The sequence below is a fragment of the Malaclemys terrapin genome, chromosome 10 (genome assembly GCF_027887155.1).
Source record: "Malaclemys terrapin pileata isolate rMalTer1 chromosome 10, rMalTer1.hap1, whole genome shotgun sequence".
Taxonomy (NCBI): domain Eukaryota; kingdom Metazoa; phylum Chordata; order Testudines; family Emydidae; genus Malaclemys; species Malaclemys terrapin.
Window position 1 is genome coordinate 76999079 of NC_071514.1, and position 15145 is coordinate 77014223.

At 44.3% G+C, this 15145-nt stretch overlaps 2 protein-coding genes across 6 annotated transcripts in view; both read right to left on the reverse strand.

Moving 5' to 3' along the window:
• The window catches only part of TTYH3 (tweety family member 3), a 235317-nt gene that overhangs the window by 117356 nt on the left and 102816 nt on the right, over window positions 1-15145 (reverse strand). The gene's annotated exons all lie outside the window — the stretch shown is intronic.
• Window positions 10833-15145, reverse strand: part of IQCE (IQ motif containing E) — a 45314-nt gene continuing 41001 nt past the window's right edge. For 3 of the 5 annotated variants that reach the window (XM_054041293.1, XM_054041295.1, XM_054041292.1), the window contains exon 23: window positions 10833-14613. In XM_054041293.1, the coding sequence (XP_053897268.1) occupies window positions 14486-14613 (128 nt within the window). In that variant the 3' untranslated portion in view covers window positions 10833-14485. The remainder of the gene's footprint in view (window positions 14614-15145) is intronic. The other 2 variants (XM_054041294.1, XM_054041297.1) reach the window with 1 other exon arrangement.

Consider the following 15145-nt stretch of genomic DNA (forward strand, 5'->3'; position numbering starts at 1 on the left):
TCTCATCTTGGTATTCTGGCGCTTCAGGGCAGGGGAAAGCAAGTCACAAAGTTCCATGAAAGTGGCCTTACGCATGCGAAAGTTTCGCAGCCACTGGGAATCGTCCCATACCTGCAGCACGATGCGATCCCACCAGTCTGTGCTTGTTTCCCGGGCCCAGAATCGGCGTTCCACGGTATCAACCTGCCCCAGTGACACCATGATTTCCACATTGCTGGGGCCTGTGCCTTGTGAGAGGTCTATGGCCATGTCAATTTCCTCATCACTCTCGTCGCCGTGCTGCAATCGCCTCCTCGCCTGGTCCGGGTTTCGCCTTGGCATGTTCTGGCTCTGCATATACTCCAGGACAATGCGCGTGGTGTTCATAGTGCTCATAATTGCCGCGGTGATCTGAGCGGGCTCCATGATCCCAGTGCTAGCTATGGCGCCTGGTCAGAAAAAAGGCGCGAAAGTAGTATCTGATGGACCAGGAGAAGGAGGGCGGGAGGGAGGGAGGGAGGGAGGGAGGGCCAAGTGACGACATGGCGTACAGGTACAGGAACAGGGAGAAACACAAACAACTGTCACACAGAATGGTCCCCCCAAAGATTAAACTGGAAACCCTGGGCTTAGCAGGCCGTTGATTTCACGGAGGAAGGGGAAGCAAATGAACACAGAATAAATCTATTTTTTACATCTTAAGGTGGCAGCCGACGCTGCAGCATGAGTGACAGCCATACCAGTATGATGATGATGGGTACCAATCATAATATACCATCATCTGCCAAAAGGCAAGGGGCTGCTGCTGTGTAGCAATGCAGCCCCATGTCTGCCAGCCCCACGTCCGCCAGCACCCAGCATCGCCCTCGGCCTCTTCTGGGTGCTTAGCAGACAATATTGGGCAATTGGCAGAAAATAGTACATTATGACTGGTAACCGTCATCATCGAGACAGTAGCATGTCTGCCCAGGTGGCCATGATTGACAGCCACTCCAGTACGACGACGACGGGTACCAGTCATAATATACCATCGCCTGGAAGGGGCTGGTGCAATGCAGCCCTACGGCTGCCAGCCCCACGGCTATCACTCATGCTACACCGTCTACTGCCAAAAGGCAGTTAGCAGCTGCTGCTGTGTAGCAATGCAGTCCCACGTCTGCCGGCACCCAGAGGACATATGGTGACGGTGAGCTCAGCTGTGCTGAGCGGGCTCCATGTTGTCTGCACAGGTAACCCAGGTAACCCAGGTAAAAAGGCGCGAATCTATTGTCTGCCGTTGCTGTGACGGGGGAGGGAGGGGCCTGACGACATGTACCCAGAACCGCCCGCGACACTGTTTTGCATCATCCGGGCATTGGGATCTCAACCCAGAATTCAAAGAAAAGGCGTGAACCGCTTCGCGGCTCGAGCTGTGGCGCAAACGTAGTATCTGACGGCCTAGGGGAAGGAGGGAGGGGGGCCGAGTGACGACATGGCGTACAGGCACAGGGAATTAAAATAAAGAACGGTGGCTGTGCATCAGGGAGAGACACAAACAACTGTCACAGACTGGTCCCCCCCAAAGATTAAACTGAAAACCCTGGGTTTAGCAGGCCGTTGATTTGACGGAGGGAGGGGGAAGCAAATGAATACAGAGAAAATCTATTTTTTACATCTTAAGACGACGGTGCAGCGTGACTGATAGCCCTCGGCATCTTTCTGGGTGCTTGGCAGCAAATACGGGGCGGTGTATGACGATGGTCTTCAGGCCTATTGCACGAGCTGCTGCTCAGGGAAGACTCTGCTAATGTGCGATGACCCGACTTGTAATAGGCCGGCTAACAGTCATAATACACCATTTACTGCCAAAAGGCAAGCCCCACGGCTGCCAGCACCCAGATCGCCGATGAAGGCTACCAGTCTACTGCACCGTCTACCGCCAAAAGGCAGTTAGCAGCTGCTGCTGTGTAGCAATGCAGTCCCACGTCTGCCGGCACCAAGAGGATATATGGTGACGGTGAGCTCAGCTGTGCTGAGCGGGCTCCATGTTGTCTGCACAGGTAACCCAGGTAACTAACCCAGATAAAAGGGCGCGAATCTATTGTCTGCCGTTGCTGTGACGGGGGAGGGAGGGGCCTGACGACATGTACCCAGAACCGCCCGCGACACTGTTTTGCATCATCCGGGCATTGGGATCTCAACCCAGAATTCCAAGGGGCGGCGGAGACTGCGGGAACTGTGGGATAGCTGTGGGATAGCTACCCATAGTGCAATGCTCCGGAAGTCGACGCTAGCCTCGTACTGTGGACGCGGTCTGCCGACTAGAGCACCTAGAGTGTGGACATACACAATCGGCTGTATACAACCGATTTCAATAAAACCGGCTTCTATAAATTCGAACTAATTTCGTAGTGTAGACATACCCCTAGTTAATGATAGAAGCAGAATAGTGAGCTTGATGGAGTAATACCCTGATCCACTTTGACAAATATGTTCAGTATTTATACTTTTTCAAATGTAATATAGAGCTTTTAGTGAGCAGCAGGTATAGTATGTCAAACATAATACAGACGAATAAATAAAGTCAACAGTTTTGTTTATTCCAAATTGAACAAGGAGTTAATAGCATACCTCGTGTGGTGTACAGAAATGCACCAATATGGAACAATGAAGACAAGAACTCCAAGGGTATAATCCTGACCCCCCATTAAAGTCAGAGGGCGTTTTAATGTTGACTATGTTGACTCTAATGGGGGGGGGTCAGGATTACATCCCAAGTATTTAGAAATAGGCAAGTGTAAAAAAGTATTAAGTCCCCATCCTACTTATTTATTAGGGGTATTTATATGGCCCTCATCACTGTAGCATCTGAGCAACTCACAATCTTTAATGTCTTTCTCCTCACAACACCCCGTAAGGTAAAAAAGTACGGTCAGCCCCCTTTTCCAGATGGGAAACAGAGACACAGAAAGACTTACCCAGAGGAAGTCTGTAGCAGAGCAAGGACTTGAACCTGCTAGGTATCGTAAGTTCTCTCCTGAAAACATGTAAACATCTTAACTTTTGAAATTCATACCCACTTTTCTATCCTCCAAACCCATTCAAGAGTTTCTTTTTTTTTTTTTTTTTTTTTAATAGTCATAGATTCCAAGGCCAACATGAGCCATTTTGCTAATCTTGTCTGACTTGCTGTGAAACACAGGCCATAACACTTCCTCAAAATAATTTCTACAGCACATTCACTCATTCGGGTTCCCATTGTCTTTCCAGATCTTCCATTGATATGGGTGGGTTTCAGTCAGCCCTTTAACAACCCATTCATACTACCCCAGTCAGTTATGTGACACAAATACCTCATGTCTTCTGCTCTGCCCCAAGAGCAACTTTTAAACTTTCTAGCACCACTGGGTAACAAGCTCTAGTCAAGCAAGTCACTGCCATTAATATAATTAATAAAAATATTATAGAGGATTCCCACTTTGTCACATCTTTTCCTCTCTGACACAGAACCAAGCAGGGTCACTTTAACCAGTCACCCGGGAAGTTCAAACTCACAGTTGTTATCATTGGATGCCCAAACCAATTTCCCATCCGCTTGGTAGCTGTCCTACTAGGCACTTTCAAGATTCTTAAAGCAGTTTTCACAACACAGGACACAGCAGTTTCACATTCTGCCTTAGGTCTTGAGATGACACTAGCAGCCTGCACATGACATGCTCTAGATCAAAAGGAAGAAGTTCTATGGCCTGTGTTTTACAAGTCAGACTAGATGATCACAATGATCCCTTCTAGCTTCAGAATCTATGAATCCAAACAAATTTCTGGCATTCTTTTGGTTCTGATCCAAAGCCCACTGAAGTTAATGAAAAGATACAAATTACATGGGCTTTGAACTGGGCCCTTAATTTGATTTGGTGGACAATCAGTACATAAATCAGACCCTTGCATTAAATAAACCCCTAAGTATTTAAGTACGAATTGACTCTATTATGCATAACACATCAGATCATGTGTTGTGCTCTTAACAGAGCCATTCATACATTGTGACTTACCTAAGGTCTACAACCTGATTAAGCTGGAGGGTCCTTTCACATTCTCTAACAAACAAAAATTAAACAACACTATTTTTAGTTTCAAAAAGTAAGAAGTGGAGTGTATCCTCCTGGGAAATGTACTGAAAACTAAGTAAATTATCTGACTAGCTTCAGGACCTTGCAGAAAAGGGGGATGATAAATAACAAGCAGCCAGTGCTCTCAAGCAGGAACAATGGAAATCACAATTTCACTGGCCTCATTACAAAGACTGTATTGTTTTCTATGGAGATTAAAACTTGTAAAAAAATGTTTGTTGTTTTTCATTACAAAGGAATGTTCCCATATGTAAGTGAATTCTTACTGTAGAGAGGCACGTGGTCTATTATTATTGTAGGAGCTCTCAAACTTTTCTACACTACAGATCAAATTTTAATACAGAGATCATCTCATGCACCACCTGCCTCCCATTGGTAATCACATGAACAATGCATTCTCAGCTGTGACCGTAGAACATCCTTGTGGCAACACACATGAACTGATTACATGAAAGAGTGAACCTAACATGTTTTAAGTATAATTTATTGCAATTTAGCATCTGGAAAAAATAAAACAGCCAGCACCATGTGACCAACCAGTTTTTTTTCCATTAGCCACCAATAAGCATTCCACAGACCACAGTTTGAGAATCACTGGTCTATTTAAATAATTTAAGAATTAGGAGCCATTGTGACATAAGTCAAGCTACAAAATCTGTAAATAGCTTAGTTTCTCTATTTGAAACTGAGTATAATGCCTACAACTTTATCCTCTAAATACTAGCAGATGAGTATGGACCATGAATACCTTTATTTTCAGGGAGAGATTTTATCATGTTATCCAAATGCAATTCAGGATTTTAAAGTGTCTGCACCAGCATAGCTTATATAGATACGGAAAGCAAAAGACTAAAATGGGCTCTTTGAAAAACTAGGATAAAATGTTGGTTTCTGTAAATTTTTTTAAATATATAAAAGGAACAGGAGTACTTGTGGCACCTTAGAGACTAACAAATGTATTAGAGCACACGAAAGCTTATGCTCTAATACATTTGTTAGTCTCTAAGGTGCCACAAATACTCCTGTTCTTTTTGCGGATACAGACTAACACGGCTGGTACTCTGAAACTTGAAATATATACTTGATTTTAATGTCTTTTTGCTGAGGAGGGGTAGACAAAAACAGTTTATTTTTCTGCATAGACAAAAACAGTTTCAAGGAATACTTATAATAAACGCTAAGCAGATTTTAAAACACAGAGGATTCAGGGCTAGACATATAGTAGCATTGCTAAAAAGGAGTAACTTTGAACTATAAAAGCCCAGACCCTTCAGCCCTTTTGTAAGAAAAACTCCCATTTTCCTGCACAAGGACTGCAGGATTCTGGTCAACGTGTTTTGCTTAATTTTGTTTTGTTTTAAGTGCCATCAAGGAGGAGGCAGACATTATTTTGGATTCACACATTCTAAGATTTTTTACCTTTAGTTCAACAAGCTGCAATTGACAATCCTAGGACAAGGAGCTGACAGAGCTCACTGTGAAAGCTGGAAATATCCTCATGCAGGTAACCAGTGGCAAGGTATTTATGTCTCATAATTATAAGCTGAAATGCTCTTGATTGGAATCCGTCCTACAGATGTTCCTGCCCATGGACCGAAAAAAAATCTCTTCTGCATACACCGAGCTCTCAGTCTCTCTGTCAGCAATAAATTGAACATAGAGCCATCAAAACAACATTGAGACCTAGTTTGACAGCACTGCTGTAAATCATTACAAAGTGTTTCAGTCTGTTTGAATTACAACAAGCTGAATACAATTAAGTAAGAGTATAAACGACAGAATAACAATAGTATCATCTCAGGGCCCTTCATGAGGGTCAAAGTGGTGTACAGGCTGGAGCTCCTGCAGGCTGAAGAATGGTAGTGAACATGCCTCACCTGCAGTTATATGCTACAGGAGAGAACTGGACATAAAGACATGGGAACGAGGGCTGGGTTAAAAGGAACAAAGAGGTATCAATGCTTTGAAGCTGCCTCACAAAATCAATAAACAGGTGTAAGGGAAAATATAATGCAGAGAAAAAGATGCACTCTTTAATCTAGGACAGTCGCTCTCAACCGTTCCAGATTACCCCTTTCAGGTCTGATTTGTCTTGCGTACCCCCAAGTTTCACCTCACTTAAAAACTACTTGCTTACAAAATCAGGCTTAAAAATACAAAAAAAAAAAAAAAAGTGTCACAGCACACTAGTACTGAAAAATGGCTGACTTTCTCATTTTTACCATATAATTATAAAATAAATCAATTGGAATATAAATATTGTACTTACATTTCAGTGTATAGTTTATAGCGCACTGTCTGTAATATGAAATTTTAATTTGTACTGACTTCGCTAGTGCTTTTTATGTAGCCTGCTGTAAAAGTAAGCAAATATCTAGATGAGTGGATGTACCCCCGGAAGACCTCTGCGTACCCCCAGGAGTATGTGTACCCCTGGTTGAGAACCACTGATCTAGGAAGTAGAGATCAAGTACAGTATTTAATACTAGGCGTATTTTCTATTATAGAGGAGCTACGGTATATCCTATGATTGAAGACAGGAGGGACTCTGATCTCTTAGGCTTGGTCTACACTAAACCCCCAAATTGAACTAAGGTACGCAACTTTAGGGTTACCATACGTCCGGACATGTCCGGCTTTTGGGGGTTCAAATCCCCGTCCGGGGGGAAATCCCCAAAAGCCGGGCATGTCCGGGAAAATCGGGAGGGAGGGATGGAGGGCTCGGGCGGGGCCTCTTTGGCCGGGCCGGGGTCGCGGGGCCAGGGGCATGGTGCCGGGCCAGGCGCGGGGCCGGGCGGGGAGCCGGGGGCGCGGTGCCGGGCCGGGAGCCGGGCGGTGCGCCGGGCCGCGGGCCGGGGTAGCGGGGAGGTGCGCGGGGCCGCAAGCCGGGCCGGGGTAGCGGGGGGGTGCGCGGGGCCGCGAGCCGGGGTAGCGGGGGGGGGTGCGCCGGGCCGCGGGGCCGGGCGGGGAGCCGGTCCGGGGTAGCGGGGGGGTGCGCGGGGCCGCGAGCCGGTCCGGGATAGCGGGGGGGGTGCGCTGGGCCGCCGGGGGCCGGCAGTGCTGGGCGGGCTGGGGGTGGTCGGCCGGGGCTGGCACCCCAGGGCCCGAGCCGACCCAGGCTGGCGCCGCCGGGGGGCCAGCCTGGGCCGCGCCTGCTCCCCCCACACCCCCCCTTACCAGCTTCAGGCTTCCCGCGAATTTAATATTCGCGGGAAGCAGGGGAGGGGGCGGAGACTTTGGGGAGGGGGCGGAGTTGGGGAGGGGGCATGGGCGGGGCTGGGGGCGGGGCCGAGGCCCCGTGGAGTGTCCTCCATTTGGAGGCACAAAATATGGTAACCCTACGCAACTTCAGCTACGTGAATAACGTAGCTGAAGTTCGAAGTACCTTAGTTCGAACTTACCTCGGTCCACACGCGGCAGGCAGGCTCCCCCGTCGACTCCGCGGTACTCCTCTCGTCTAGCTGGAGTACCGCAGTCGACGGCGAGCACTTCCTGGTTCGACTTATCGCATCCAGACAAGACGCGATAAGTCGAACCCAGAACTTCGATTGCCAGCTGCCGAATTAGCGGCTGGGTGTAGACATACCCTTAGCAATTTTGCATCTCTTACGTGAGCCTATTTAGGTAATTCTTGCTTACATGAAAACCGATGGCTGTTGGCCCCCATTGATTAGATTTTAGTGGCCTCTTCCCTGCCCCAATTTTTTTCTTTTTAAAATGGTATTTCTCCCACTATCACCAAAACAAATGAACAAAATAACTACAACAGCCAGGATATATTTAGGAATAGAAGACGCAAGTAAATCACCTTAACATAAAAAAAGTTCCGCAATCAGTTGGAGCCAACTTCAAATGTCATCTTGTTAGATGGCAATCCTGCTGAAAAAACGGTCCTTAAGAGATTTAGTTACTTACAATTTGCTAATGTGCAGCAGTAGCAACATATTTTGTAATTAATTAGCTTTGTTAAAGATTCACCAGATACAATCAGTCAATCAATCAATCAATAAAAGGAATGAATTTCCAAAATGAAAGGTATTGAAGAGATGGTGAGATTAAGGCCAATTTAAACCTGCAAAACAAGACATGCAACAGGGTGGCCCACTTCAGCCCACGATATAGCTTGAAAAAAAGCAAATAGACCTAGTAAATGTAAAAGCACTTACTCTTCACAGGACCCTCTTGACAGTCAGTCAGCCAAACCATTCACACATTTTTCTTTACTTATTCAATGTAATTCTTTCTGGTTGTGCTATAGAAGCATATTATGCAACAAGAAGGCCCACACCCCTGGATGTTATGTTTTGAGTTTGGATAATTCAGACTATATCATGCTGTGAAGCCCACACTAGCTTATTGTTTATCAGATCTTGCATGTGGTAGAAAAGATTTTTCCCCACATACAGATTTTTTTTTAAACGCAGGCTTGTACTGTGACTAATGGTAGGAGGTCATCTTATGACCCTCTTGATGCTGGGGGCTAAACTACAGGACATCAGTGAGAGGTCAGTATGACATATGTATCTCAGCAGCATTTCTGCAATCCTACTCCATTCATCTTGGGAAATGCTAGGATGCCACCTTCTAGTTATGCAAAATCCAAACTGAGTTTGCCCTTGCCCCTCCACAAATTATATGCCCTATATCAAGCCAGGACCTTCTCGCCTGCTGAGTCAAATTGTGCTCCTGGGGTCAGGGCCCGGAAACTGTAGGATTCCACTCACTGAGCTTCCTCTGCATTTTTCTGTTGAGCGGAAAAAACAACCAACCAACCACTACCCAGAGGCTGGTCCCCAAGCCCCACAGATCATCCTGTGCCTCCATATTAGCCCTGAGTCCCCAGTCCCTACTCCCTCCAATGAAGCCACACTGCCAGGGCTTTCCCCTACTGGTGGCTACCCCTCAGCCCATCCTCCCTTAAGGGGAATTCCCCAGCATGGAGGAGGGAAGGGCTGAAGTAAGTAATAGATGGCTACAGGGCTTTCCTCTCTTAACTGCAGTTATCATGGTCATCTCACCCCTGGCACTGATTGATTTTCCCTCTTCATATAGTGGCATCTAGGCTCTCCCTATTTTCCATAGGACTCTTCACTAAGTCGCTCTTTTCAGCAAAAAACAGAGACACCCACAGCCCAATTCCTTCTCCCTTACCTCCCAACGCAGTTTAAATATCCAGAAATGATGGGGATGAAGGCAGATGAACCCCAAATCTTTGCAACCCAAATCTTTGGGATTCTTATTCCTGCCTGCTTTCTAGCAGACTGCGGAGCCTACTGCTAAGTGTATTCTTCTGTGCATTTCCACCATTGCCTGGTCTTAATGCAGAGCGCTCCATGGTTCTGGAGAATCTAGATTACTCCTGCAGGCATTCTGCGCCCAAAAATTAAAAATTCTGCACACAATATTTTAAAATTCTGCAAATTTTATTTGTCAAAACACTACATAATCATGCCAGTTTCAATTATTTTGGTAATTTATTTCAAAATACCTGTCAGCAAGTATGTCTGTAACAATACAGACACCCACAACAATTTCCCCAAAAGTAGAAAGTTAAAGAAACCCCTATGACAACCTAGTTCCTGTTCTCTGCCTCCTCCCCGAGCCCAACCGGGGGCAGACACGCACAACCCCTTTCCCACCCAGAATCCAGCCATGCCCCCATGCCAATACACCTGAACCCCCTACCTCCCAGAACCCAGTCACAGGGTCCCCTCAGCTCAGATAACCACACCCCCTCCCCACAGAGTCCAGCCAAGGGCCTTTCTTGCCCAGACACCTGCCCCTTCCCTCCCAGAGCCCAACCATGGCCCTCCCAGCCCAGACACCCGCCCCGTTACCCCTCAGAGCCCAGGGATCCAGAGGGTGAAACAGCCTGATGCTGGGTCTTGGGCTTGTGTGGAGTTTCCTGTGCGCTGCCATCTCCCTCCCTCAGAGTGTGCGGGGAACTGCAGCTGCTGGGAACCCTCTAATGCCCTCCCCTCCACTGGCAGTGTCTTCTATGTGTGAGCTGGGCTCTGCTGGGTCCAGCGGTCTCTAGTGATGGCCAGCAGCACTGAAGCCATTTCTCTGGGGGGAAAGGAAATTCTGTATGCACAACATCAATTTCTGCAAATTCTGCATTGCGCAGTGGCGCAGAATTCCCCCAGGAGTAATCCAGGCCCAGGTTAGTCTTAATCCACCCATAATAGGAAAGGAGACTACTGAGAGGTCAGTCCACTTCTGTAAGCGTCAAGTACCCAGGAAACCTGTACACTTCATCTTTCTCTGCTTACAGTAAGTGCTTCATGCAGTTGGCTTGAAGTTTCTTTTTAGTCTTACACTTGAATTTTATGCCACAACACAGAAAGAGATACAGATTAAACTTCTTGTTGGCTGCATAAAGCAGGAAAATCTGAGGCAGTGGCAGTTTTGGTTGTAACAGTACGTTTTCAGGAATCTTCTTTTCAACAGAACACCAGAAACAAATATGTGACATATGAATTTATCATCTCTGTCAATTCCACTTGTGCTTTAGACAGAGTCAAAGAATGTCTTTCATACTTAATTCCCCTCCTCTCCCCACTCACAAACTCTACCCCACTCCCATCTTCACTTTTCCACCACTCCATCTCCTCATTTGTCCTGTGGAACATAAAAAGAGGGACTAGGCACACCTGGTGTAGCAAGACAACCTCTGGCAAAGGGTTGAACAATGACCCAACTGAAAATATAGTGACCACATCTTTAATGCATTATGAGTTAGGGTAATAACACAATCAGAGGCAGTTACTGATGCAATTATGCATGAACAATTAATTTATAAACAAACTTTATTTATAAAGTTCAATAATTAGAGGATAATATATAACAATTGATTTTAAATCCAAAAGATCTCAGTATAAATTATGTACAACATTTGCACAGTTCTAAATAAAATATTAAAAAGATCATAAAATATATTTGCTCTTCCTAGTGTTCCAAGGTTAATACATTTACATTTAATCTACATTAAAAACTGCTTTTTGTCTGAAATTCTTTTTTTAATTCTATGCAGAATACAACAAACATATCAGGCCTAGATGCCACGTTTAAAATGTATTTACAAGCATAGGCACTTCAGGACTAAGAAGAAAATGGAGGAGACGTAGTCTCAAGAAAGTTTGTATTCTGACTAAACACATGCAAACACACACACACACACACACACACACACACACACACACACGTCCATTTTGTCTTCCAATAGATTTAAAATGGGCAACACTGGCACAGAGAGCACTTCTATAACAGCAAAATGGAAAATTTGCAATTAGATTAGATAGGTTATAATGGAGTTTAATTTTCATTCAGGCCTTGAAGCCCTTACGAGGTTATCAGTGCCTTCTGCAGTGAACATTTATTTCTCAGAACCTGAATGAGTTTTTATAGGAACTGTGTCTAGACAGGCCTGAGCTACGCTGATTTTCATTTCCTGGTCTCCATGGTGGGTTTGTAGGGAGAAAGAGGATGTAGGGTTGTGATCTACTTTGAGAATATTCCTTCCTTCAAGCCTCCTCTCAGGTTTTTGTTACTGACACTCAGAGATAGATAGGAATAAAATAAAGCTTGCAATGTTAGTCAGTGTTTATATATTGCTTTCAATGTATTCCTTTAATAAATAAAATAAAATAAAATAAAATAAAAGCAACAGTAAAAGCTACTAATATTGTAGCTTTTTCCCTTCTGCCCATATCAAGTCAGGGCTCTGATATAAAATGAGTGCAGTTACTTTCCAAACTAAGAGCTGAGCAGGAGTGCAGTACTCAAGGGAACATCATTTTTTTGACAGCTCAGATTTCAAACTTTAAATTAGTCTCCCCCCAGACACATTTTGATTTGTCCCACCCCACACAAAGTTGTGTCTCCTTTACCCCGAACTCACTCTGTGCCTCAGAGAGATATTCCCTCCACTCTATCCTGGAACTTGTCTGCTGATGCTATTACTGACTGCAAATATCCTTTTAAAATGATTCACTGCTTAGTGAAAATGAAAGCCTCTCTGCTCTGTATCTGGTTCCTAATGCTTTGTTATATAGCTCTTTATTACTGCCTACTATTTTAAGAGAGTATTCTATCCATTATATTCATCATCCAAGTATCTCCCCACAGAGTAGAGGCTGGGAAGCCATTCTGGTCCAGTCTTGGCCCTAGCACAAGCCATGTACCACACACTATCCCCTTAATCTGTCAGAGCCCTGAGCTCTTTCTAGTCTCTACAGGCATATCCATGACACTTAACCACAGTTTAAGACCTAAGATTTTAGACATAAGCAACTTTTACAGACCTACCACCATTTTAACTAGCTGACAATCTCTCTCATAGTTTATGTGACTGTTTCAGAAAAGAAGGAAAACGTCTTCCTTCAGCTTCGGCCAAGAGAATTGTTTTTCTCCCATCCCCCTCATGATAATCACGTGACTGCAGTAACAGCAGGAACACCCTATCCAATGGGCGTGTAAATGACATTCTACAGATGCACTGGGTATAGAGAGCTCCCAACAACTGCCTCTGGAAATAGTGCAGACAGCATTTCCACTGATGGAATTAAATGAAATCAGCTGCATTGTCCTGCAGCCATCCAGTTTCCTCTTTGGCTGCAAGTACTGGCATGAACTCTGATAAACCTCAGATAAAGTACAGTCTCAGTCCCCTGATTGCAATGAAGAACTGACTTATTAGTATTCCGCATAACAATGCTGACTGACTTTTAATTTAAAAAAGAGAAGGAGGGAGAGAATGAGATAAAAATCTTATACCTAGAAGTGTGGTTTGGGTGTACAAGGGATCAAGAACTCCTGGATGACATCCTTAGCAAGCAGCTACTAAATGCAGTGTTAGCCCTCTACTCGGGAGAATGGGTGGACTCCCTAAGAATCCTACTGAGTTATTGAACATATGTACAGAACTGAAACATCCGATTGCTTTCTGATGTATGCAACATCTATTTGCACTCCTGCTCAATCAACGCTGAATGAAGGAGCATTTAAAAGTATATTTTCTTTAGTTACAGTCAGCATTAGAATGCAATATTCCTTTTCACTCCCCACAAACTGCACTTGTGTTTAAGCTGTCCTGTGAATTATTGACAGCTCATTTCTCTGCCACTATGGAGGAAAGATGGGACAAGGTTAGGTAGAGGACTGAGAATCAAGAGAGCAACAGATTTCCGGTATGGCCCTGGGTAGGTCACTTAACCACTCTGTGCCACAGTTTCTTGATAATAATCTTTACCTCCTTCACAAGGGTGCAAAATTCATTAATGTTTATAAACCATGTTGAGAACCTCAGATAGAAGATGACATGCAGGGGAAAAATAATATCAGATTTTAAAATACAGTAGTGTTCAACAGATTGAGCCATCTGTATAGATGACATTTCAAACATTGAAAAGGACAGTAAGCTAAAACAGAACATATAGTGTATTTCCTCTGTGAAATATTTTCACACATTAAAGATAACTTTGCACAATCCACTTGTGGTTCTGCTTTGCTCCACTTACATATCATAAACACAAAGGTATCCCTCACACAACACTCCCCGCCATTATGCATTCTCTCCATGGATACTATTATAGTAAATGTAATGGGTTACATGGTTACATATTTCACATACAATGCAGTACACAATACGTACTATAAAATACATACTTGGTAAATGCAATAATTTAAGTTCAACTGCAGACACACTTATGGCATAATATACTTATGACAGAGATAGCTTTCTAAAAGCCTTAAACTAAGTTCTGCACATAATGGATATATTTAGCACAAAAAAATAAAATTAAGTACCTATTAAATAAATAGAGCGGATCTTATGGCATGGTTTCACTTAGCACACAGAAGCTGATGATCACAAACATGCATTTGAGAACACTGTGCATGCATCCTCTTGCCCAATGCGTGCAGTTCCTTCCTATATCTATCTTCATCTCTTGTAGCCACATCTACTCTACATTAAAGTCAATGGGACTACTCACACGAGTAAAAACTGGACAAGAGTTGCAGGATTGGGGCTCTAGATTGTAAACTCTTTAGGGCAAGGACCTTCTCTTCTTTCCTGACTGTGAAGCATTATGTACATCAACAGCACTGTAAGGATCCTGCTGATGCACAACTATTGAACAGTGTAACTCCCCCATTCTAAATACAATAAGAACAGAAAAGAAATACAGTAATGAGGTTAGAGAGATCCAGTCAGTAGAGAGGTTATATAAAACTGAAGGATTTTTCATGGCTGAAATAACAATGGCTTTAAGGTGACAGTGCCCCTTTTAACCCTCTACTTGCTTTATCTTGCCAGAAAGAAGAAAATATTTTTCTTTTGTTTGTGAGCCAGGCCTGCAAACGGGAGTGAGATGAACCCCTCCCCCCCCCCGAACCTAGAAGTGGGAGTAATTTTTCTTCACCAGCAGGGATGGAGAGACTACATTATCATCCGAATCGTCTGAGTGAGCCTCATCCAAAGGCGGAGAGAATGTGGGCTGCAACTGGTCCTGGGAGGACAAGACTGAAATAACCACAAAGAAGACAGGAGCATCAATAAACATCATTGACAAAACCAGGCCCTTGTGGGAAGTGTAATATCTCTGGGCCATTGGGTTACCACAGTGACCTACTGTTAAGAATAATTCTGTTCCCTCTTTTCCTGCATACAACTCTTTCCTCTCCCCTTTCCTGAAAGAGCATGGCAAGCATTAAATTGACATACTGACAATGCTTGATTTGTCTTATTGTCACGAAATCTTCTCAAGTGGTTACACACCATAAAGTAAAGCAATTTGAGACCGAAGTCATCTCACATCATAAAAACAGATATTTATTAGCAGGCTAGAAAAGGAAAAATTGACCCAAGCAAGATCAAGTTAAGCGGAGAGGCCTTCAGACAGTCATGCATAAAGAAATGGGAGACAGATGGCTGAGGACAACGATTGCTGACTTGCAATGCACTATAAAGTACCATACATAAATATGTTGGTACAGCATGTAAATATTAACAACTAAAAACTGTCACCAGAATATGTTTTATCTTTTTAAAAAAT